The following is a 24,214-nucleotide window of genomic DNA, read 5'->3' on the forward strand; positions in this document are numbered from 1 at the left end:
ATTAATTATCTCTGGCTAGGAGTAGCTCACAGGGCCTCAATAATTACCAGGGGGAGTGATTTTTTATTAATTGAAATACAACTCAGTTCTTTTATTTGTTTTATTTTTATTTATATTTCACCTGACTTTATTTAGTCCTCACAAAACCTTGTGAGGTAGGTTTCCCAATGTGCCTTCACAGATGAAGGGGGAGCCATTTGTTATCAAGCTTGCTGAGGTTCACAAAATCTCCATCTCCTGACCCTAAGAAGGCCAGCACTCTCTCCACAAGCTTACAATTGCTTCTTAGTTGCAGGGATTAAGAACCTATTCTCACAAATCGAACTTCAATTATATATATATATATATATATATATATATATATATAGAGAGAGAGAGAGAGAGAGAGAGAGAAGAACCTATTGTCAAATCAGAGCTTCAGACCTGAGTCTGTTTCCTGACCCAGAAACATTAAGTGAAGGACAGACTGGGATTCGAGGAGGAAGGACATGGCAACAAATGCTATGACAAGTATAGATAACAGTACCCTAAATACTTCCCCAAAGATGACTATGGCCATTTATTTAGGTAATTGTGCACCAGGGAAAGTGGGATACCCTTTGAGCATTGTTGGACACAGGACATGAGCTGGCAATGTTAACTCGGGGCCTGAAGTATTTACATGGCCTTCCCTTAGAGTGTGGTCATGCGGGGCCAGGTAATATATAGGATCATGGCCCACTTCTGGCTCACAATGGATTCACCGAGTCCATGGACCCAACCAAATTCCTAATATTTCATTGGCTCACACATTCATGATGGTGAGTATAACCCCCTACATTGTTCCTTGGCCAATGGAGTAAGAGTTATCATAGTGGGGAAAGCCAAGTGGAAGTCCTATAATACTACCAGAAGCCAAAAGTGTCAATCAAGACCAATCTCAGATCCCATTTAATTAATTGATAATCATAGATTCATGGAGGTGGAAGGGCACAGTTAGTTCTCAAAAGGTTTCAACAACATAAGCCAAATAACTTCACATTGCTCCCTTCATTACTACAGAAATTAAAATTTAGTTATGGGAGTTAGTTAATATTGTCTTTTTCTTTCTGTTTATTATTAGATAGTCTTCCAACACAATCAAATGTATATAACTCTTATATATTGCAAGCCAATTTTTAACTCTTAAAAATTCATTTTAATCTATAAGTAATGCATGCTATGGTATCACTCACTGCATCAATTTCTAAGTTGGTAACAACTTTGTATGCCTAGATTAACCTTGAAACCATGTGAAGGAGGAAAATCCCATGAAATTTTAAATGTGTAGTCCAGAGCTTGGGGAAAATGCTCAAATCATATCAATGACATAATAATTCAATTTTCTATGTAAAAAGGGATTTGTCCTAAAAGGAATAATACAATAGTCATGCATAAACACAGATATCTACCTTTTTATTTTAATGGCTTTAGACAACAATGCAAAATGATTATTCAATGGATACTCTCAAATTTTACACAAGAGACTAACGTATTTTTACCCACAGTCCAAAACTGTATTAAGCACTATAGGGAATATAAAATACCAAAAATATATTGCATGCTCTCAAAGAACGAACACAGGACTTGCTTATTTAGATTCAGATCTCAGCAATATTAGAGTATGTAGTTAAATTTAAAATAGACTTTAAGTGTTCAAAAAGCACAAAAATAGTTACAAAAATGTGAACGGGGTCAGGATCTGGTGTCAGACTGAATGGATTCAACACCAAATATCCTAGTTATATATCTTCAGTTAGTAATTTCTCTGAGCTTCCCTTTCCCTCTCTGTAATTTGGGTTCTTGTGAAGATTAACTGAGGTCAGATAAAGCATTCAGCACAGAGCCAAGCACACAGGGAGTACTCAGTGCATATTAGCTGCTATTACTTCTATTATGTTTATTTGGGAAATAGTCCCAAGTAAAAAAAAGAGGAATATTACTAGTCAACAAAATTAGGTTCCTTCAGACACTAGGAAAAACGTTGACTGCTGGAATCATCTTTTTCAAGTTCCCTATCAACGCCTCTAGGAATAGTCTGATGATGCTGAACATTGAATACAATTAGTATAATATAGGGGCGCCTTGGTAGCTCAGTTGGTTAAGCGTCTACAGTCCACTCAGGTCATGATCTGGGGGTCCTGGGATGGAGCCCCACATCAGGCTCCCTGCTTAGCGGGTTGCCTGCTTCTCCCTCTCCTCCTGCTGCTCCCCCTGCTTGTTCTCTCTCTCTCTCTCTAATAAATACATAAAATATTAAAAAAAACAATTAGTAAAATACATCACAAAGGCATCTGCACCAAAACTAACTGTCAGTGCTCTCAGGCTCCGGACCCTCTCCTGTAACCAGGATCATCATCAATTATCCCCACCACTCAGTTTTTCTTCACTTGTGCCTTATCTTTAAAAAATAATAATAATGATGTGTTTTAACATCTACTTTTTATTTCTGCTGTAACTTTGAGTTGTGCACCCTGGAAGGACAGGATGTTTAGAATACAAATAGCTCAGCAGAGCCCTGCTTAACTGGCAAATGTGACAGTGACCATTTCCTAAGTCAGTGGGAAGTGCTGTCAAGCTCACGCTCCCCCCTCTCTTTTTTTCCTTTTTTGTGCTTTAGAAACCAGTGCTGAAATGAAAAATCTTGTGCCTCGCAAGAGAACATAATATGCATTGATAAAACATGTTTATCTTTTCAAACATTTTGACTCACTGAGCAGACATGTTACTAAGGCAGTAGCTTTCAGTGATTTGGTGATTGAAAGTAAATTATTTTTTATCATTTTCATGCCTTATATTAATGGAATAATAAACCTGACATTGATAAAATGATGTTTAACTCTGAAGCTTAGAAAAATTATAGTGACCAGCTTTCTTACCGACAACAATACCATAGGAAAAAAACAGAAAGTAGAGATTGGGAGCAAAACTGCTCAACATCAAGCCTCCAGCTACCATGAAGCCACTGAAGATTGTCACAGGTCTTGCTCCAAAAGACGAGACACAGAGGCTGCAGACAGGACCTAAAATAATAAATGAAATCTTCACTTATTTGACAATCCCATCATAAATTTAAAATAGTTTTTTCCACCACACAACACCACTAACAATAAGCATCTACTGTGTATTTACCATATTCCAGACACTCTGCGAGATACTTCCCATAAACAATCACATTTCATTTTAATCTCACTGCAGCCCTGGTAGGTGGATACTACTGTTAACCTCATTTTTTGATAAGGAAATTAGTTTCCTGATGGTAAGGCCACATAGTTAAGAAATGGGCATTCTGGAGTCAGACCTTACTCAAATTTGGAGCTCTGCTACTTGCTGGTGATTCAATCTCAGGCAACTTTTTTGATCTCTCTGTGCCTCAGTTTCCACATCTGAAGATTGTAATAAAAGTACCACTGCACAGCGTTACAGCAAAGACAAATGAGAGCACAGGTGTCAAACTGATCACAAGGCCTGACACGAGGAAGTCCCCAATCAATGCCAGCTCTTCAGTGATGAGAATGGCAGCAGCAGCCACCAGAGTAGTAACAGGGGAAGAAGTAAAAACACAGGCAGTCTGACTCCTGAGCCCAGCATCTTAACCATCATACTATGCTGAGGATTTTTGCCTCTTGCAAGTTCCATGCATTTTTCCTACACTGCAAAAGGGTGGTCATATAATTGATGAGAAAATAAGCTTGATGACTGACTGAACACAACCAATTGTGACCCTGTAGAGAGATGGGGGTGGTGGTGGTTATTTACTCCCTAGAGACTATTCTGGCAGGTGAGGTCAAATGGAAAAGCATCCTACCCATTTGGGTATGAGTCAGTCAGTACCATGGTCCTACATTCTATGTGTGATCTGGAACTTGTGGGAGGAAGTACACCATCGAATGACAGGTAACAGTGACACTACCTGGATCTGTTCTATGGGTAAGTGGGCAACTACTTAAGTAATGGGATTTAAGTGATAGTGAAATTCTTTCCCAATAGCAGGATACCTAAAAGACACAGCTACAGAGCTGAGCGTATCAGAAACGAAAGGACATTAAGGATTATTCAGCCCATTAGTCTCATTTACATGGAAGGAAACTGAAGCTCAGAGAGGTTATCCAAGCCCATGGCAGAAGAAAGAGCCCAGACTTTGAATGCAAGGAGAAATACACCTTAATTAAGTTGCCAACAACCTTTCAGGTACAAATTATCATCCCCAATTTTTAAAAAGCACAATCACCAGGATGACAAAAGGCAGACGATAGTATTATAAGGATATGAAGCAATCAGAACTCTCATATTGTCTCCTAAAGCTGAACATAGCACATTGTATAGCCCAGAAATTCTGCTCCTATGTACACACTCAATAGAAATACCTGTTTCAGAAGTACATAAATGTTCATAGCAGAACTATTCACAGTAGCCTAAAAACCCAGATGTTCATCAGCAATAGAATGTATAAATGAATTCTGGTATAGTCATACAATGGACTATTACATGGCAATGAGAACAAATGATTTATAGATACACATATAGAAGTATCTCATAAATATATGTTGGGTGAAAGATGCTCAACACAAGAAAGTATACATTGCATAATTGCAATTATAAAAAGTACAAAAACAGGAAAAATTAATCTATGATTAGTAGTCAAGATAACAGTCATCTTTGATAATGGCTAGGGAGTTATAACCAGAAGAGAGCACAGCCCACCTTCCAGGGTACTACCAATGTTCTGTTTCTTGATGTGACTGCGCTTATCACAGGTGTAACTTGGTTTGTAAAAAATTCATTGAGCTATTCTTATGATATGCACACTTTTCTGTATATATCTTTCATTTAGTAACCTCAGAGAAATGAGTTTCATTGTTAGTAAGTGATAGAGACAGGATCTGACCACTCCAACATTCCTGCCAATACCAGAGAATCTCTCAAGTGCATACTTAAGAACAGGATATGACCACTGAGATAGCACATAGCTCTCTCCACATGTACAGCTCTCCCACATTTATCCCTGGTCATGAACTGGCCCCTGACATTTCAGGCCTTCTATGTGAGCTGGTATAGAAAAGCAAACTGATATATTTATATGATAAATAAAGGGGAATATTCTGTGCCAGTGTTTTAAAAGGAAAATCCACTTGAAAGACCAAACTTATTATCCAGTAGTTGAGCTATCTGTATAACCAATGAGAAATACTTAGACACTTCAAAAATAGAACTGATTTTAATGGTCAAATTTCATAAAACATCATAAAAGCATGACCCTTCTGTGGTGTTTACCAAACTGCACTGACATTGAGACTCGGTGTCAACAAATTTAACAAGCACAATGGAATTAAAACACAGAGATAATTATTGGCATACCTGAAGAGTTTCAAGTTCCAACCCCAAAAAAGGACTTTAAATGTATGCTCCTTAATGCATGATAACTCCACAAGGAGACGCAAAGTATGGGAAACTAGGTATGTAGATGAAGGGTAATAATTTTCATAGCATGTACACTTACACTAGAATTATTACATGCTAGTAAGTACATAACCATTATCAATTATGGGATAAGTTCCTAAATCATTTTGGGCTAACATATGACTCTTTGAGAAAAAAATTAAGCTTAGGGGAAAAATGAGCAGAAATTCTTTGATAAAAACAGTAAATTGAGAGCTCTTTTTAAAAAATTATCTACTTTCATACTGCCATCTGCTGCTTACTTAGAGAAAAAAATCTTGATGTCAGAGATTTAAAGCAGATTTTTAGAGCTAAAAGAGGCCTTGAAAGAGTCCAAACACTTCATTTTTAAAATGATAAAACTGGAATTCAGAATGACCCTGTAATTTGACTAAGAATCCATAGCCAATCAATGATAGGGGTAAAGGCAAAGTCAGCTTAGCATTTTTCCCAACTGAGAAGTATTTCATTTGACATCTTAATTATTTCCTAAAAATCAAAATACTAGTAAAGAATGCCAATATACTTTTGTTAATAGCTTACAGTTTAAGTAGTTCTGTGAATTGATGGCAGATGAAAATGTAACATTCATGCTCGTTTTGGTGTTTAAAATTTCAAAGCAAACTATTTTATTCTCATCCTCAGAACTAAAGTATCTCTAGATTCTATTTACGTAGATTTAGACCACAGCGGCCTCATATTTCATCAATAACAATTAGGGCAAAGTATAACTGGAATTGACCATTAAGTCACATCTGCAAGACATAACACATATACATGCTTATTAGTTCTAGCAATTTCAGGCAACTTTTCCAAGACGAGAAACCATAGAGTACTCCTCAGTACTGGATCAGTTTCAAGAGATAAATTCAATAAAAAGACGACTCTCAGAGGAGATTTCTTATAATGCTTCAGGTCTCATACTTTGCAGAAGGGGTCTTTGGAACAAGAGTTAGTTAACTCATAATATGAGCCAGTGATTCTACTTCTTGAAAGCTGTGAAATTTTAGACAGAAAGGAAGACAGAAAGCTTCATCTGGTGCCAGTTTTTTTTTTTTTTAACAAATAAAGTCTTTTTAAAAATGTAACAACCATCTATTATTGCTGCCATTTCTTTCAAGAGGAAGAAGGATTTTAATAAGGAAATAGTGAGAAAGATAGGACTTGAGAATAAAATAAATGTAAGATAGTAAGAAGATAATAGGAACCTTATACACACACACACACACAGGATATCAGTGCCTTTATAATCATTTTACCTTCAGTGAAAATGTTTCTTGGAACTACAGTTGTATGTATATGGTGTTTGGTAGCCATTATTACCATTACTACATTCTGTTTGGGAGATTAATACTGACGGATTGGTTGAACTGAAAGTCCTTGGCTACCTGTTAAGTAGCAGAGCTGGCAGTCAGCACAGAAGAATGGTCTAAGGATGGAGATGGCAGTGTGGGGCACTGACAGGTGAACAGCTCTAACCTTCCTCACAAATGAGAGTCAGGGCTCTTAAAGATATTCTATTCTCCTGGCAACATTATTGGCACAACGGAGACACATTCACTCAAAAAAAAGTAAGAGCCCAGGGAGTAGCCCTACAAACCAAAGTCAGGAGCAAAGAAAGAAAGGAAGATAAGGATGGGATTACCTCAATCAATCGGATTTGCAGATGACTATTAACAAATTGCTTTATATTTTTTGCTTCATTTTGTGCTTATTGAGGTAATTTTCAGCAATGAGGGGAATAAAAAGGGAAATGAAAATGAAAATTCTAACTGAAAAATTGTTTTGTTGTTGTGATCATGGGTGAATTAAGAAAATGAGAAGAATGGGTTGTTATAAGGAAGTCAGAATGATCTCCAAGTAAGTGATGAAATTGTTTGCTTCAGCCCTCAGGGTAATTTAGGAAGAAATAACAGAGCTAAAGTTTTGCTGGCTGTTAAAATTAGCACGGAAGAAGAATCCTCTTCTTAAAATTTAAAAGTATGTTAGTAATATTATATTTAAGTCTGCATCAATCAAACAAAAGACTAAACATTTGACCACTGTCATTCCTTCACTATTTAACAAGTGTCCACTGGAGTAACACTACACATTAGAAATACAAGAAGTCACACATATGAGCCACATATGGAATTCTAAACTACCTAGTAGGCACGTTAGAAAAGTAAAAAGAGGCAAAATTAATTTTAGTAATACATTTTATCTGATCCAATACATCTAAAACATTATCATTTCAGTATCATTAATGAGACATTTATATTCTTTTGTTTTGTGGTAAGCTTTGAAATCCAGTGTGAATTTGTTAAACTTATAGCACATCTCAGCTTGAACTAGTCACATTTCAAATGCTCAATAACCACATGTGGCTGGTGACTGCTGTGCTGGACAGCACAGCACTGGAGTCTCATATTATGATAGAAGACACAGAGAGAAATACACACAATCCAAGACCTACACCAGAAGACAAAATAAACACACAAGAGTTAAATTAAAATCCAAAGTCACAGACAAGAGGCACCCAAAGAAAGGTTTCATATGTTTTGGGATTTCAGAAAAGAGAGAGCACCTTGGGCCAAAAAACTGAGCCTTGCACTGGGCCATAAAGTATGGTTTTATCAACAAAAGGGATGAAAATGCTAAATGGAGGAAATAGAAACACAATGTGGTTTTCCACTTTCTCATTATTATAAGATAGCTTTGGGAAAGAAATCATGCCCTTTGGGAAATAAATCAACTTCCATACACTTAGCTCTCCTAAACAGTTTCAGAATCCTAAGAGTGGTAGGATGGCCAGGCCTACAGCACTGAAGCCATAAATAGGCTGACTCATAAATAGAGTGAGAAATAAAATAGAGCAGTAACCATGCTGTATTAACTGTAGCATAGCAAGAATTTCCTAATAGAGCAGATGACTGGGTCATGAGAGACTTATCCCTCTACCCACAATGCAGGCAGCCCAGCAAGTTTTTAGAGGTTTCTCACCCGTTGTTCCTGCTGAGACCAGAAATTCAAATTCATCTCCCTAAAGGAAAAGAAAGGCACTAAGGAGCCAAACCCAATCAAATCCTTGATCTCGTGCAGAGTGACTGCCTTGCTTGTTGATTGGTTTGGTGATATACAGAGAGTACAGAAAGCTAATTCAAAAATCCAGAGTTATTCTCACCAATCCTGGAAATGCCTAGCATACTGGGAACTAGCCAATGCAACAGAATTCTTGTAGGAGGCAGAAATTCAGTCCTCCTTGAAGGAGTTAACAGAGCTTGGGAATAAAATCATCCAGATAATCCTCAAATGCTACTCTGTCAGCAGTCACAACTCATTCAGCAAGCCCAAATGGCTATACTGACTTACTATATTAATCTGAGGATAGATTTACTGACTCATTATCAATCTGCAGGTCTGTGGAGGAATTAAGGAGAAAAGGGAGGAGAGACTGTTAAATCTGCTTAGAGTACAAAAATACAGAACAAAAGATCTCCCTGCTGTTTCAGCAACTCTGTTGTCTGAAAAACGGCCCCACCCTTCTTAAATTTGAAAAATGACGTCTAACCAAGAAGCACTTTAGCTCATCTGAAACCAATGCAGAGCCATGATCCTCCTTGAGTTAAGTTCATCTCTCCTCCATCAGTCACGTTTCAGGCAGAGAAACAGAACCAGAAGATACGTGTGAAGAGAGATTTATTGCAAAGAACTGGCTTATGCAATTGTGAGACCTGGCTGGGCAAGTACGAAACCCCTAGGGCAGGCCATCAGGGAGGACAGGTTGGAACTCTTTGGCAAAGGTGGAAGCTATCATTCGAAGATGGTATTTCTTCTTCTGGAAAAAATCATTTCTGTTCCTAAATCTTTTTAATGGATTGATGTTTCAATCCATTAAAATTTGGGTGCTGAGACATTCACCCAAATTATCTAGAATAGTCTCCCTTCCTTAAAGTCAGTTGATTATGGACTTTGAGCACATCTATAGAATACCTTTACAGAAACACACTATTGCTTGATTAACTAGGGAAATACAGCCTAACCAGGTTAACATTGACCATCACATCTCCCAATGCACTGCTTCCTTCTGCAACCAGATTTATTCTACCAGAATGCATCAGAGCAGTGCAGGCTCCAAGAATCTGCATAGAGGGAATCCATATGGATGGCTTTCTCCTTCAACGGTCCACCATGTACAGCCCATCCTCCCATCTGGCCCACCTCACAACCAATCTATATAAAACTCCAGACTGCTTTGCCCTTGCATTTTTGAAGTCTCAAATTAGTAAGCTTTTTTTCTGTCTCCTCCCTGAAACTAAAATCTCTTATAAGCACAAAAAATGTCTTCTGTCTTGGAATCACGAGCACAGAGGAGACTCTATGGATGTATGTAATGGAAGTGAGCTCACTTACTATGTGTAACCCAAATTCCCAGCATTATTTATCCCAAGGATCACCTGGACAAGCAAATAATTCAGACAAGAGGAAGAAGTATTTTCTCCTCAATTATTCAAGTTTCAAAGAGAAGGAATGAAAAATTAAGATTATGAAGAATGTAAAGAAGTACATGTCTTGCATTGTTCTACTGTGCTACTGTGAGCTACTGTCCAAGTCTAATTTTGCCAGAGAAAAGGGGTGGGCCTTAAACTTTGAGATGCTTGGGGACAATCTTACCAAGTTCTAGTTCTCCCTTCAGCCCATCGCCCCAGAAATATCTTTGTCATTCATTCTGAAGGGTCCCTTTCTTTTGCAGATTCCACAGTTTGGTTGGAACTGCTTGGGAAAGTGATTTTACTTTATTGTGGCTGATTCTTGTTCTCAAATAGCTAATGTTTGTGGAGCACTCACCATATACCAAGCACCATCTCAATTATTCTATACAACAATCATATTAGGTAGTACTTTTATTGTCCCCAATTTAAAAATGAAGAAACAGGCTTAACGGGTTAGAGAAACTGGAGGTTGGGTGTCACTATTCCTCTTAGAGAATGGACTTTATCTTGGGCTTCATCTTCATGTGGGCATCTTGGCCCCTAAAACTTAAGAACAATAATGCCTACTTCAGGGCATTGTTGGGAGGATCAATTAAGATCAAGTATGTGAAAGTGGCTGGTATTGAGCCAGGCACAGAAGGGGCTCTTAGTGAACTGGAGGGACAAGCAAATGTAAGCTGCTTAGCAGAGGTACTTATTCTTCTGGGTCTACCTCAGTTATAAAGCCCCAGGAGCTGGACTGTAGAAGAGCTGTATTGTAGAAGAGACCTACTATGTCTTCTCTGGACAAAACTGAGTAAAGACAATAACTCATGTACTAGAAATATTATGGCCTACCTGCATCATAATCATCTGGGGAGCTAGTTAAAATGAATACACCCATCCTCACCCCCCATCTCCACCCCACTGCACTGATAGGTAGGAAAGTGCTTTTTTAGACAAACTTGAGTAATTCATATATACTCCTGAATTTAAGAGTAAATATACACAAACACACATATACACACATACATATATATGTGTGCATATATGTATGTATATATGTAAAGTCCATCTTTATCCCAAAAAAGTATGAATATAACTATATATACACAAATATAAATTATATTTTTTATCAAAAAACATGCAAAGAAGTCCATTTATGTGTGTTTTTTTCACCAAATCAGAATCAGTTGGCACTATTTTTCATGTTTTACATGGCATATGCACTGCTACAACCAAGCAGAAACCCTACAGTAGCTCCCTTTACAAATAAGTGAAGGCAAATCATACATTAGAGAATTATCGAAAACTGCAAGATTGAAATCTAAGTTAAGAGGGTTTAAGCCAGTGGTAGTTCCCATCTGAAAATCACTTCTCAGGTTATAAAAATTCACATATGTGGGCCCTATCATAGACTGACTGAATTAGAATGTCTGGGGGTCGAATAAAGGCCTTTATTGCTAAACCATTTCTATAGATGATTCTAGCTACCTCCCTGGTTAGGAACTGCTGATAACCATTTGGGTCACCAAAATAAGCTATACTTTTCCCATTTTCAAGGTAGTACTAATGTGTTTGTTTCTCTGTACAACAAAGTTGTTAACAAAGGGCTGACATGGTTCACATGCTGTTAGACACCTCTTGCTAATACTTCACTAGCATGGTTTCCAGGCTTGTCCTTTAATTTATGTTATGAAGAGACGGGGAGGCCAATATCATGCATGTTCAGTGAATATCAACTAAAGTGCTCACACCTGTGCACATACACACACCTATCAGGGGTCGCTCTTCAGCCATTATATTTTTCCTACCACTCCCTCATTCATAAACACTCTGGTCTCTTTATTCCATGTTCACTTTCAAAGGGTATGACCAGCTGGTCCAAGTGCCTCCTAATCTAGCTAATGACCTTGAGATGAAGTGAAGTGGGACTTACACAAGGTATCTCAGCTAAGTAGTCTTAGCATCAGGATTTGAACTAGCCATTGACTTCAATCCAATGCTCCCTCCCCACCCCAATACTTGTTCTCTCCCCTGAACATTGGAGGGATGCTCTATTTCCACAGCTCCTACAAGCAAGCCTGGCTTTGTAGGCTTAAGCCTACTCTGGCCTCACAGAGCACAGCTCTTAGAAGGGTCATGCACTTGATTTACTGCTCTGCTGTTGCTGTCTTACAATTCTTAACAAGAGGTCTTGCATTTTATCTTGTACTGGAGCCTGCAAATTATGTAGCTGGACCTCCTAAAAGCTAAGGGGCCCACTCATGACCCTTGAAGCAGAGGGAGCTTGGGGAAAGTGTAGAGCTGCAGTTCAGAGTCTCAGCCTGAGTTCTGCCCCAGCCATCCCTAAAGAGCTCTCAGCTTCTCTGAACCCTCAACTTCTACCTGGACAGACTTAGTGAAAAAATTTGTTCTCTGAGTGTGTGCTGAGACATCATTTCCATTACCCTTGACCCCTGCTGGAAGACAAAGTAATGACACTTTTGTTTTACTTAGTATTCGGTAATAGAAATGTAACTAATTGGAGAACATCAAAAAATTCTGTCCTCCTCATACCAGATCATTTTCTAGAAATCAATACTTGCAAACCCCTATATTAACAAATCACATATCATCCATTTGTACTTTGACAGCGTTGCAAACAATCCACATTTTGAAAAACTCTTTCAAAAAATCTTGAGCAAACTCTTCCTGTTTCTCATAAGTTCATAATGATAGTATTATTTTCATTTGTTTAGTTATGTTTAGTTATCTTATCTGGCATGGCCAGATGATCCAGCATTGTTTTTCAAGTCTTGCTTTTAATTTAAACAAGGTAATACATTAGTTGGAAGCAAATGTTTTGTTTTGTTTAAAGAAATTCTCTTTAGTGATATTCAGGAGGAGGTATGGCTAATGCATTTTGTTTTCATGAAATCATTTCAAAGCTGAAAATTACTTTACAAAGCACCACATTCAATGTCCTTATTTTCTCCTTATATACCCACAGAATAGAGATTGTGATTTACTCATGAACCATGTCATAGCACACAGAAAGAGACCCCAGGGCTACTGATCCCAAACCATTTTAGCACATCTGTGCTTAAATAGTTCCAAGTAAATTAGATGACCACTAAATATTGCTGCAGAGTTCAAACTATTACTTCAGAAACTAAAGTGCCATATGATTTTTATCCTTTAAAGGTAAACAAAAACCCTCCACTGTTCTTTCTAAAGATGACAGGAGTCACTATTATATATAAATATTTATGAAGAACATTACTTTTGGAGACATTATGAGAAGTCTTTTGGAGACAAAATACCTCACATCTGTATCATATATAATACTATATTAAAATTCTGACCAACGTCACCAGTGTGAAATGGGACTTTCTTATGAAGGTGACACAAATGATGTTCATACAATTTGATCACAGTGTACCTAAATCTGAGAGGAGTAATTTTGAATCATACAGGAACTGCTTACAGGACTGCTTAACATCAAACAGTCCTTTGGTCACCATCATTCACTGGACATGCTTGGATCTATGTCTTCATCTCCCTGTGTCATTCTTTCTGATGTGTGTCTTTCACTAAACTGTGAGTCTCTTAAGGACGGAAACAATGTGTTTACTGTTCATCTTTTTAATATCCAGCATCTAGCACACTGCCTGGCACATAATAGCAAAAAAAATGAATAAATAAATGAATGAAGATCTCATGGAACTCTGTATTTTCACACAGATTTATTATAGAGAAAGGGACCATGATCTCAACGAAGGCAGGGAAATATGTTATACTTAAAAAATATCCTCCTATGCCTTGCACAACATTAGTTATGCAACAAATCTAATTAAATGATAAAGGGGTGAGAAGAAGCATAAATATATCCACTTACTTGCAAGCAAGCCAACTCCACTTGCAAGAGATCCGACCCAGGCTGTTTTTCCTTTCCCTTCACCAAAGGTGTCCAGCCATTCTATGTACAGGACTCCAACAGCCAATGGTGATCCATAACACAAAAACTGAGTGAAAAAGGAGACAAGCACAATCACCCAGCCCCATCCACCATCAGGTGACTTTTTAAATTCCATCGTAAGGTAAGATCGTGAGGTATTCCTCTATAGGTCCTAAGCAAAAACAAAAAGAAGAAAAGCATATTTAGAGCATGGTAGGGCACAGTATTTTGGATTAAAAATATCTCCTCCTAAATTAAATCATGAAAAGCTTCTCTAAAAATACACATGGAAAAGCATTAAATATCACTGACATAACAAGTAACTTTAAAATTTTTACTGATGATTTGAGTAGGGAATACATCCACATGGTTCAAAAAAAATTTTTTTTAATTATAAAAAGGCACAGAGTGAAAACTGTCCCCACTCACCAAGTTTGGTTTCTTGTCACATGTTGGCTTCCCCAGGAAGCAGACTCTTGTAAGAAGGAGGTTTTTTATAACAGGCAGGAGAGGAAAAAGGTAAGCTGACATGTAGTGTCAAGAAACAGAACTTTTGTTTAAGATTTTATTTATTTATTCATGAGAGACACAGATTGAGAGGCAGAGACAAAGGCAGAGGGAGAAGCAGACTCCTGCAGGGAGCTCAATGCGGAACTCGATCCCAGGACTCAAGAATCATGACCTGAGCCAAAAGGCAGACGCTCAACCACTGAGCCATCCAGGTGCACCTAGAAAGGGAACTTCTAAAGCTGAGATGACCCTTCAGAGTTGCCCTGAGTTAGGCATGGAGAGTTGACCCATCATATCCCCATGTTGATCATTCACCAGATTCAGGCCATCCAGGAAGAGGGCGTGACCTTAGGTGAGGGGACTCCCTTCAAAGGAGTCAGTCATTCCCTTAGGGCTGTCAACTGAAGGCACCCTGCTGGCAGTACTCTTAGCAGCTGGGGCAAGGAATATCTCATTCACAGAGGGAGTCTGGACAGGAATTGGCAGCATATGACAATGTCCACCAATTTGAGTATCCTTCCAGATTTTCTTCATGAATATACAAGGAAAACCAAGCAAATGTTCTTAGATTTTCCTCTTTTTCAACAAAAAGTAGCATATTGTACATTCTATTCCAGACCTTGTCGCATGCACGTAACATCCCCAAGATTTTTCCCTATCAATATATAGACAGCATCCTTAGTCTTTTTTTCTTAATAAGCATAAAGTATCTCACCAGATGGCTACACACTTGTTTATTTACCGAATAGGCAAACAATACACAGCCTTTTAGTCTCTTTAGGTGTTTGGCTATTGCTATATGATATATAATATATATATCATAATATATTATAATATATTATCTAGTTTATTAGCTATCATCTAGTTCAAAAATGAAAAAGAAGGCTGAAAGCTATACAGCCCACACCTATCTATTTCCCACCTAACTCCCATATCCTCCTCAGGAAAACAATGCTTCTGGTTTCCTTTACATTCTTCCAGAGTTTGCTTATGCATATATTGCTAACTCAAATATAGATTTCCTCTATTTTTTACACAGAAAAATAGTATGATATACATACATTATATATATATATACACACACACACATATATTTGTATATGTCTTGCTTTTTTTTTCACTTGACAAATATCCTGAAGATCTTTACCATCAATGCACAGCGACCTTCCTTATTTTCTTCTTCATGCTGCACTATGTTTCAGTATAGGACTTTCTCTTAATTCAACCAGCTCCCTGTGACTTACAATGAAAACACTGCAGTGAATAACCTTACATATACATATATCTTTCTGCATATATGCATATCTGTTAGGTAAAACCCAAAAGAGGAACTGCTGAGTCAAAAGGCATGTACACTGTAATTGTAACCAGCATTATGAAATTGGCTTCAAGGGATTAAACCAATTTATATTTTCCCCAGCAATATGGGATGTGTCATAAAACTTTTGGGTTTTTGCTGGCATGGTAACTGTAAAACAGTATTTGAGTATAGATTTATAGTGTATTTTTCAGCATTCCTTGAATGTTGTGTTCCTTTCATAGATGAAAAGTCATTTGTAATTCCTATCTAATTCTCGGGTATATATACATAGGTGTATTTCTGAATTTTCCATTCTGGTCCATTGATCTCTCTATTCACTCACCATTTCCACATTAGTTTAATTACAAATTTAACTGTTCCGTGAGTTAAATTTGTAAGTGGATTTAAGGCAATTTGATCCTTTTATGATGTTGAATCTTTCTATCAAAAACATAGTGTGCCTTTGCATTTGTTTAAGTCTACTATTGTGTTCTTAATGTTAAAATTTTCCCTAACATTTCTTTTTAAGTATTCTATTCTTTTTGCTAATATTATAATTGGGGTTATTTCTTTGTGTATGTAAAAGTTATTGATGTCTATATGTTAATTTTGTGTCCCACTACCTTACTAAATTCTCTTGTTTGCTGTAGATTTTTGGATGATTCTCTTGAGTATATACAATATATAATACAATAAAGCTACACAATCATCTACAAACAGTGATAGTTTTACATTTTTATTTTGAATATTTATACTTCAGATTTCCTTCTTTTGCCTTTGCATCGAACAGGGTATAAAGAATAATGTTAAATAATAGGTAAGGTTTATGTCTTTGGTTCCTAACTTAGTTGGAACACTATCAAATGCCAAGCTTCTGTCTCTGGGGCTTAGATCAATTTATTTCACAAAGTTAAGAAAACATTTATATGTCTCTATTTTTGAGTATTCTTATAAAGAATGCTTACTATATTTTATCAAATGCATTTCTGGCGCAGAAGATGATTAAGATTTTTTCCATATAACTTTTAATGTAATAAAATCTGTATTTTCTACTATTGAACCATCCTTGAATTATTGCATTAAATCATCCTTGGTTCATGCACTATTTTGATTATCTCAGCCTCTTTGGGGGAAAAGGGAAGGATTTAAATTGATAAGTGATATTTGTCTTTTTTGGTTTTAACTTTTACTAAGTTGTGGTATCAAAATGATATTTTAAAAGAATTTGAAAATACTACTTTCAGAGTTCAAAAACAGTTTACATGGCAATGGATTTGGAGGCCCAAGCCTTGATCTCCCAACAAGTCTTCCCACTTAATCCATACCTCCTATGTCTCTGCACTATGTCAGGTTTACAATTAGTTTCGACAGAGTCTTCTTTGACCACAGATTTTTCTAAGCCATTCCCTTGGCTGTGATTTCATCAGATAATAGCTAACAACAGTGGAAATCATCATCCATCCATTCATGCACATCCCTAATTAGATAATGGAACATTTGGTTACCTTAAGAGAATACAGTTACATCCATCAATTTATCTGGGGTTCAGTGAATTTCTTCACTTGGACATTCAGAACACTAGGCAGAAATCACTTCACCACCTGCCACAGGCCTTTGTATAAATCAACTTTCAGTATTTCGTAACTGAAAACTGGAAGATGTTACAATTTGTACATAAAACTGTAGAGTCTAAAAGCCAGTCTCTTAGACCAAAAGATTGTGTTAGTAGACAGAATACTACAAACTTCCAAATGTCTAAATTCTTTGAAATAATTAGATATGTCCCTTCATCAGAAATTAACTCCCTCTAGTACTTACTGTGCTGTAAAAGCAAGCAATGTAATTCTGGTCCTTCTAATGACAATTTGGTACTTTGTAATTTTTCTTGTTCAAAATCCCTTTTAAAGAAAATATAATCTTGATTTCCTAAACTAAATAATATATGATAGCAATGGCCAAACATCTAAAAAGACTAAAAGGCTGTATAAGAACAAATGCATATGAGACTGTCCTTCATTTAAATCTTCAAATTATAGCACTTCAAGAAAAGCACACAATTACATAGGCAAAGCACCAGAATCATGAAGAAAGTCAGTATTTTCTGGAGGGTGGGGGTTGTGAATGGGTGAGGAGTATCTCCCCTGCCAGTTTGCAGACCTAAGTAGACAGAAATGCCTTTATACATAAAATACCTTGGCCTTGATTTACTTTGCCTTGCCTTGGGTGACATTTCAACACATAGGACAAGAGCCAGAGAATTCTTCTCACAGTAAATATTTGGGAGAACAACCTTTGAAATACAAAGCTCCCGTTTATATCAACTCTGACTAGAAAGACAAGTTTTTATAGAGTTGGCTAACAGCTTCTGACCTTTAATTGTCTCATCGTTTGATATACATGTAGTCTCAACAAAACATGGTGGAAAATACCATTTTGTGATTTCTTGTTTTCTATCAGTATAATGAGTGCCTTTCTCCTAGTTTCCTTTATTCCTTAGGTGCTAATTCTCTGAGATTATATATGCAAGGTGACTTCACAAATAGACTAATCTTTATTTTTCCTCCTTTTGCAATGGTTTCCAGCTTCCCTTGGGGGACTTGGGTCATGTTTATGGGTAGACAGTTGGTAGGACTATTGATCAAGATTCCTTGATCTTGACCCATAGTGTAGTACTTGACCCACACAAGGCCAGCAGGACCTCTCTCCCAGGATTCTGAATTTTAAGAAAACTGCCATAAGGAATAAAAGAATAGATATTTATTGATACCAAAGGTCGTACATTTTGAAGAGACTCTCTGGCAGTTCCTACTACCTTACTACCTAGGGGATATCCCAAATTTGTTTCTCCAGCCTTTCATTTCACTCTAAGAGCAAACCCAATTAGCTGGTTAAGTTAGCTGTTATTTGTTTCTTTTCCTTGGAACAGAATTAACAAATTTGAGTGTGCAGTAATTTCAAGTTGATTATTTTACCTTTCTATACCCCACTTTGTTCCATTTGGGCTAAAGGGTAAATTTAGGAATATAATCTGTGACCACATAATATAAGAAATATAGATATGCCATATTTTTTCTCTGAAATTTCTAATTATCCTTTCTTTGTATCTTATGATCCCAATATGGTAAAAAAAAAAAAAAAAAAAAAAACTCTTCTCTTCCATTCTTTTAAGTAAAAACTTCTAATTAACTGAAATATCCACTAAGCACACTTATTTTAATATTTACAAAAATACAGTATTATAAAAGTTATCTTTATTCAACAAGTTTTTGGTCACTTACAAATTAAATTATATTGCACTAGATACCAGGGGAAGTCAAAAGAAGTATAAGACATGGCCTTTGCCCACTAAGACCTTATAATCCAGTGAGGGGTGTAAAATGGCATGGAATCTTTGAGTCCCAAAAAGGTGGCTGGTTTGGGAGTCAGAGGGAAATGAAAGCAGGAATGGATGGCCTTATGAAGAAGTTTCGTCCTAAAGAACAATGGAGAGATTCAAGAAAGTGAGGGTCTGGCAGGAAAAACATGAATGTGGGTGTGGAATCAGGATAGGCCTACTAGGTTTGATGGAAAACAAAGAAGGTAGATCTTCGAGGGGTCACAGAGGAAAACAAGATTAGAAAGGTAGCACTCTCATTTGAAATTTAAGAAGAAAGTGTCTCAAGAAGCTATACTTATAACCCCAAGATAGTATTTTTTTCATATTTACATAATATATGCTGGCACTAATAATCCATTTATGTTATCCAAGTGATGAACTATTTTCTCCTAAAAAATAATAAGATCTATAAATATCAGAGAGTGCTCTTTTATTTGGAATAGTGTTCCATAAGTATATTCATAGTTTGGGGCTCTTATTCATATAACTGTATGAAGATAAGCTTCTATAAAATACATACATTGTAGTATTTTCTAGTACATTCTTTGACAATTTGGAATCTTTTTTAACCAAAGTGTTCACAAATCCAGACTATGAATGACAAGACACCTTATAAAACTCAAAATTACAAGCCATTTTGAGAAGACCATTTGAAGAGCACTGTAATTAGGGGCAGCTTGCTGTACTACAATTTAATGGAACATCACAAAATTAACGTTAACTTATACTTTAAGTGTACTTCTTGTTCTTAATTTAAATATTAAATAGGTTCTACATATTATAAACCTTGTTTGGAGTGGAGAGAGAGGGCAGTATGAAATACAACTAACCATAACATGATATTATTAGATTATCATAGTATAAAGGACAATATATCTCAATGCTAAAATTTGTTTTGTCAAGGAGCAATTATCAGATTATCATAATAAAAGGGACAGTATATCTCTTAATTCCAGAATTTGTTTTGTCAAAGGGCAAATTCCAAGATACTTTCTTTGGAAAATCAAAGGGACTCTTGATGAAAGTTGACATTTTACTCACGATGATTAAGCTCCAATATCTTAGATTGCATTTAGTTCTATTCAAATAATGCCAGTCCTTTGTTATTTCCTTAAGTCTACACCAGCAGAAAATGTCTGTTCTCCACGTATAGGATCCCAGAACTGCAAATTTGACATTTATGAACATTCACTGTTGACACGGAAGTTTTCTATCCCTGAAGTGTGTACATATGTGCTATACTGTTATTCACCAAATTGAGAGTGATTTACAATTGATCTTACTTTCAGTCCATGGTTCCTCTTGCCTTTGTTCCCCTCATAATAAACATTCTCTAATAAGACAATAATCATTCTCTAATAACCCCCTTTTGACTGTTACCTATATCTTACTAAAGAGTTCTAGATACATTTTTCACTCAAATCAAAGGATGTAAAAATAACTTTTAAAAAAAATCTCCATCACTGCCAAATTAGCTGGTGTTGAAGCATGTTTTTGTTATTTATCTTATTGATTGATTTTCGGTTTTGTTTTTATTCTAATTAGGAGCCTAAGATCATGTGATACACCCTAGGAAAAGAAGTGGTTGATTCCAGATTGATTTTGTCTTGACCTGGTCATTCATCAGGTGTGTCAAAAGTCTAAATCATCCTGGGCTTTGAGTTCCTTCAGTTACACCGGTGCTACTCTTGTTAAATGAAAGGCTCTAAAACCACAGGCCAAGATGAGGCAAACTGAAACCCTGGCATGTCACTGGTGGGGATAAAAACACAGCAGTCACTCTGGAGAACAGTTTGATGGTGGGCATGAGCTCAGACTGTCAAGGGCACAAAGTTTCTTTTTGAAGTAATGAAAATGTTTTTAAATTATTTAAAAATATTTTAAAAGTAGATTATGGTACAGCTTGCACAACTCTTGAATAAAATCCATGGAAATGTACACACTCAGAAGATGAACTTTATCATAGATTAATTATATCTCCACAAAGTGGAGATGTGTTAAACGTGTTACAGCACAACATGTTCGAAAGTTAGTGGATCTTATGGCTTCATTCTGACTCCAACGTCGTTAACAAGTTACAAACTACAGAGCAGACCTGCTCTGCCAGAAGCAGTTCTAGCATTGATAACTACTCTTTCCCGACCATGACTTTTGGCACTCCAAGCATCCATCATGAATTCTCCACCACCTCAGTTTGGGTCCAGGGATGCTGGAAATTAAGAAAAAAAAAAAAAAAAAACTAGAGGGAATTCTAAAAAAAAAATATATATATATATATATGTGTGTGTGTGTGTGTGTGTGTGTGTGTGTAAACAAATCATTCTTTGGGTGTTTTAACAAAAATTAATATAAGCAAATAATTATTTGGAAATTCTAATAAAATATAGGTTAAAAATACCCTTTAGCATATACTGAGCTTCATAATTCAGATATAAGTTAATTAAATTCCACTTAATGGGAGGCAAGCACAAGAGAAGCAGTTCAGAAGTACAAGTAATTATGCCTGCCACTGGTGCTGGAGTCCGCCTCCACCACAGCCATGATCTCACTTCTACTTTCACTTTCCTATTTCTCAAGTAGCTTCATTCTATAATGTCTGAGAAGTAAAAAGTGCAACATGTGTAGTCATCAATTGCAAAAGAGTCAACATACTGATTTTTTATCATTTGGGAGTAGCATAGAGATTTAAAATAGTGTAAGTTCCCTCTGGGTCAATGATATAAACTTTCAAGTGAAGCTACTCCACTTGGTGATTCTATATTAGTGAACATAGTCACATTAACACCAATGTCAGTCCTTTAAAAGTAAACGTCACTGAATTAATTTTGTCACTTTCCAATGACATTTCATAATTAGTACAGTTTTGATTTCTCTTCTGAAGTAAAATAAACTTAGTTATAGATTAAGATCATTTTTAAAAGAAATGTCCTTCTAATAAACTATTAAAACTTTTTAAAATCATATTAAGATATTCTGATTTTATATAAATACACATTTCTATATCTACAATTCTGTAGTATTTTCTACAATATGACACAGCTATAAAAAGAAGTGAACTCCAAATAATAATTTTAGTATGACCATAAGTCCAATTGTGGTGGCCTTAAATGGACTATCTCAGAAGTTAAGAGAGAATTAAGCCATTTCAGACTTCTGGTATATTAAATATTGAAGAAAAAGAAGCTAAAATGAGGTTAGAAAGATATCTACTTGAAGTTTACACTTTAAAAATTAATGCTATCAGCCAAAAAAGTGCAAAAACCCAAATTCATCAACTGATGAATGGATGAATAAAATGTAGTCTAGCCACACAATGGAATATTACTCAGCAATAAAAAGGAATGAAGTGCTGCTGGTACATGTTCCAACATGATGAATCTTAAAAACATTATGCTAAACACAAAAGACCAAACACAAAAAAAAGCCAAACACAAAAGACCGCATATTACATGATTCTCATTTATGTGAAACTTCCAGAATAGGCAATCTACAAAGACAGGAAACAGATCAGTGGTTGCCTAGGGCTAGGAGATTTGAGGAGAAACAGGAAGTGACTGCTGATGGGTATGAGGTTTCTTTCGGGCATGAGGAAAATATTTTAGAATTAGTTGTGATGATGGTTGCACAAGTCTGTGAATATACTGAAAACAATCAAACTTTAAACAGATGCATTATAGAGTAGTGGATTATATTTTAATAAATCTTATTAAATTAATGTAAACTCCAACTGTATATATTTGTCAAAATTCGTTATATTATACACTTATAATTATTGAATTTTACTGTATATAAATTATACCTCAATAAAGCTGACTTTACAAAGGGAAAAAAATTAATTCTACAAACACACACACAGTTACAATGACCAGATATGGGGCCTGATCTTACAATCTTTGTATGAGGTCTTTTAGCCATGGGAGGCCCCTCCTCCAGGCCAATAGTACTTCTCTTCAGCCATGTCCACACACACTGCCCCAACACACATGTCCAGACTTTTAACCTAGAAACAAGTTATACTAAGGAAATGAAGTCAGGAGATGATGAGTTGCTTATTTCGATGTGTAACTCCTCAAACAAAGAATTAACAGAAAGCAAAGCTGCTTTCTATTCAGGTGCAGGAATGACCACACATCATAAGAGAAGAATCTAAGCAATGAAAATGAAACATAAATTCAGGATTTCTGAAGTACATCAGTGGTGTTTGGATATTTTATGTATATACACCAAAAGGACGTAAAAAGAATGATGCGAAGCAAGTTAGCATTTTCAATTGTTTAATAGCTTCTTTTTATTCTTCTTAATTTTACCATAAAGATGGAGTAGAGAGGAAGAGGGAGATTTTTCTAGTAGGTGGTTCCAGAATTTTAGGAGCTTTGTTATAATTAAATAAATAAATAAATAAATAAATAAATAAATAAATTGCATATATATTATATATATATATATATTTAGCTTCCAATTCAGTCTATGCTACTTACCATTTGTTCTTGAGCCAACTACTTAATGTCTCTGAACCACATTTTTTTTTGTCTTAAAATGGAACAACAGTGAATTTCAAGTGCAAAGCTCAGTGCCTAGCACACAGTAAAACATTTTAATAAATGTTAGCTATTACTTTAAAAATCATAAAGGATTTCTGGTAACTTGATAGCCTCTTTAAGGAGTAGGTACTAGTTACTCATGCCAGAGTTTTATAGCGACTAGTTACTGAATCATATTTAAACCTATGGTTTATAAAAGACTTTTTCATCTTTAGTTACTCCTTAATATTTAGAAAATTTAAACCAAGATCTGGATATTGCCAGATTCCAATTTGGGATAATTCAAAAATCATGTTTACTACCAGATTTGGTTTCCTTTTATTACAGGTTCAAGGCCTAAGAATTGTTAGTGCAATCTCAGAAATTATATTTTTTTAAAAAAATCACCCTGTGATTCTGACGGAGGTCATGCACAGATGCACTCTGAAAACAGCTGCCCAACCACAGTGGTTCTTGACGTTGACAACGCTGGAATCATCTGGGGAGCCTAAAATATCCATGATGGAGGTCTCACCCCACACTGCTCTGGGATACAGCCTGACCCTCCTGTCAGTCTAATGTGCAGCTAGGGCTAAGAATCACTGTCCTTTAGGAGCAACAGCCTCTGACCAACTGTCACATCTCTCCCAGTGGAAAGGG

The 24,214-nt window shown here is 36.2% G+C and overlaps 1 protein-coding gene across 6 annotated transcripts in view; it reads right to left on the bottom strand.

Moving 5' to 3' along the window:
* Positions 1 to 24,214, bottom strand: part of SLC16A9 (solute carrier family 16 member 9) — a 58,711-nt gene that overhangs the window by 16,105 nt on the left and 18,392 nt on the right. For all 6 annotated transcript variants that reach the window (XM_038533985.1, XM_038533987.1, XM_038533986.1 and 3 more), the window contains exons 2-3: positions 13,789 to 14,020; positions 2,898 to 3,041 (exon numbers count right to left, since the gene is read on the bottom strand). In XM_038533985.1, coding sequence (XP_038389913.1) covers positions 2,898 to 3,041; positions 13,789 to 13,984 — 340 coding nt within the window. In that variant the 5' untranslated portion in view covers positions 13,985 to 14,020. The remainder of the gene's footprint in view (positions 1 to 2,897; positions 3,042 to 13,788; positions 14,021 to 24,214) is intronic.

Source organism: Canis lupus, chromosome 4 (assembly GCF_011100685.1).
Source record: "Canis lupus familiaris isolate Mischka breed German Shepherd chromosome 4, alternate assembly UU_Cfam_GSD_1.0, whole genome shotgun sequence".
NCBI classification, from domain to species: Eukaryota; Metazoa; Chordata; class Mammalia; order Carnivora; family Canidae; genus Canis; species Canis lupus.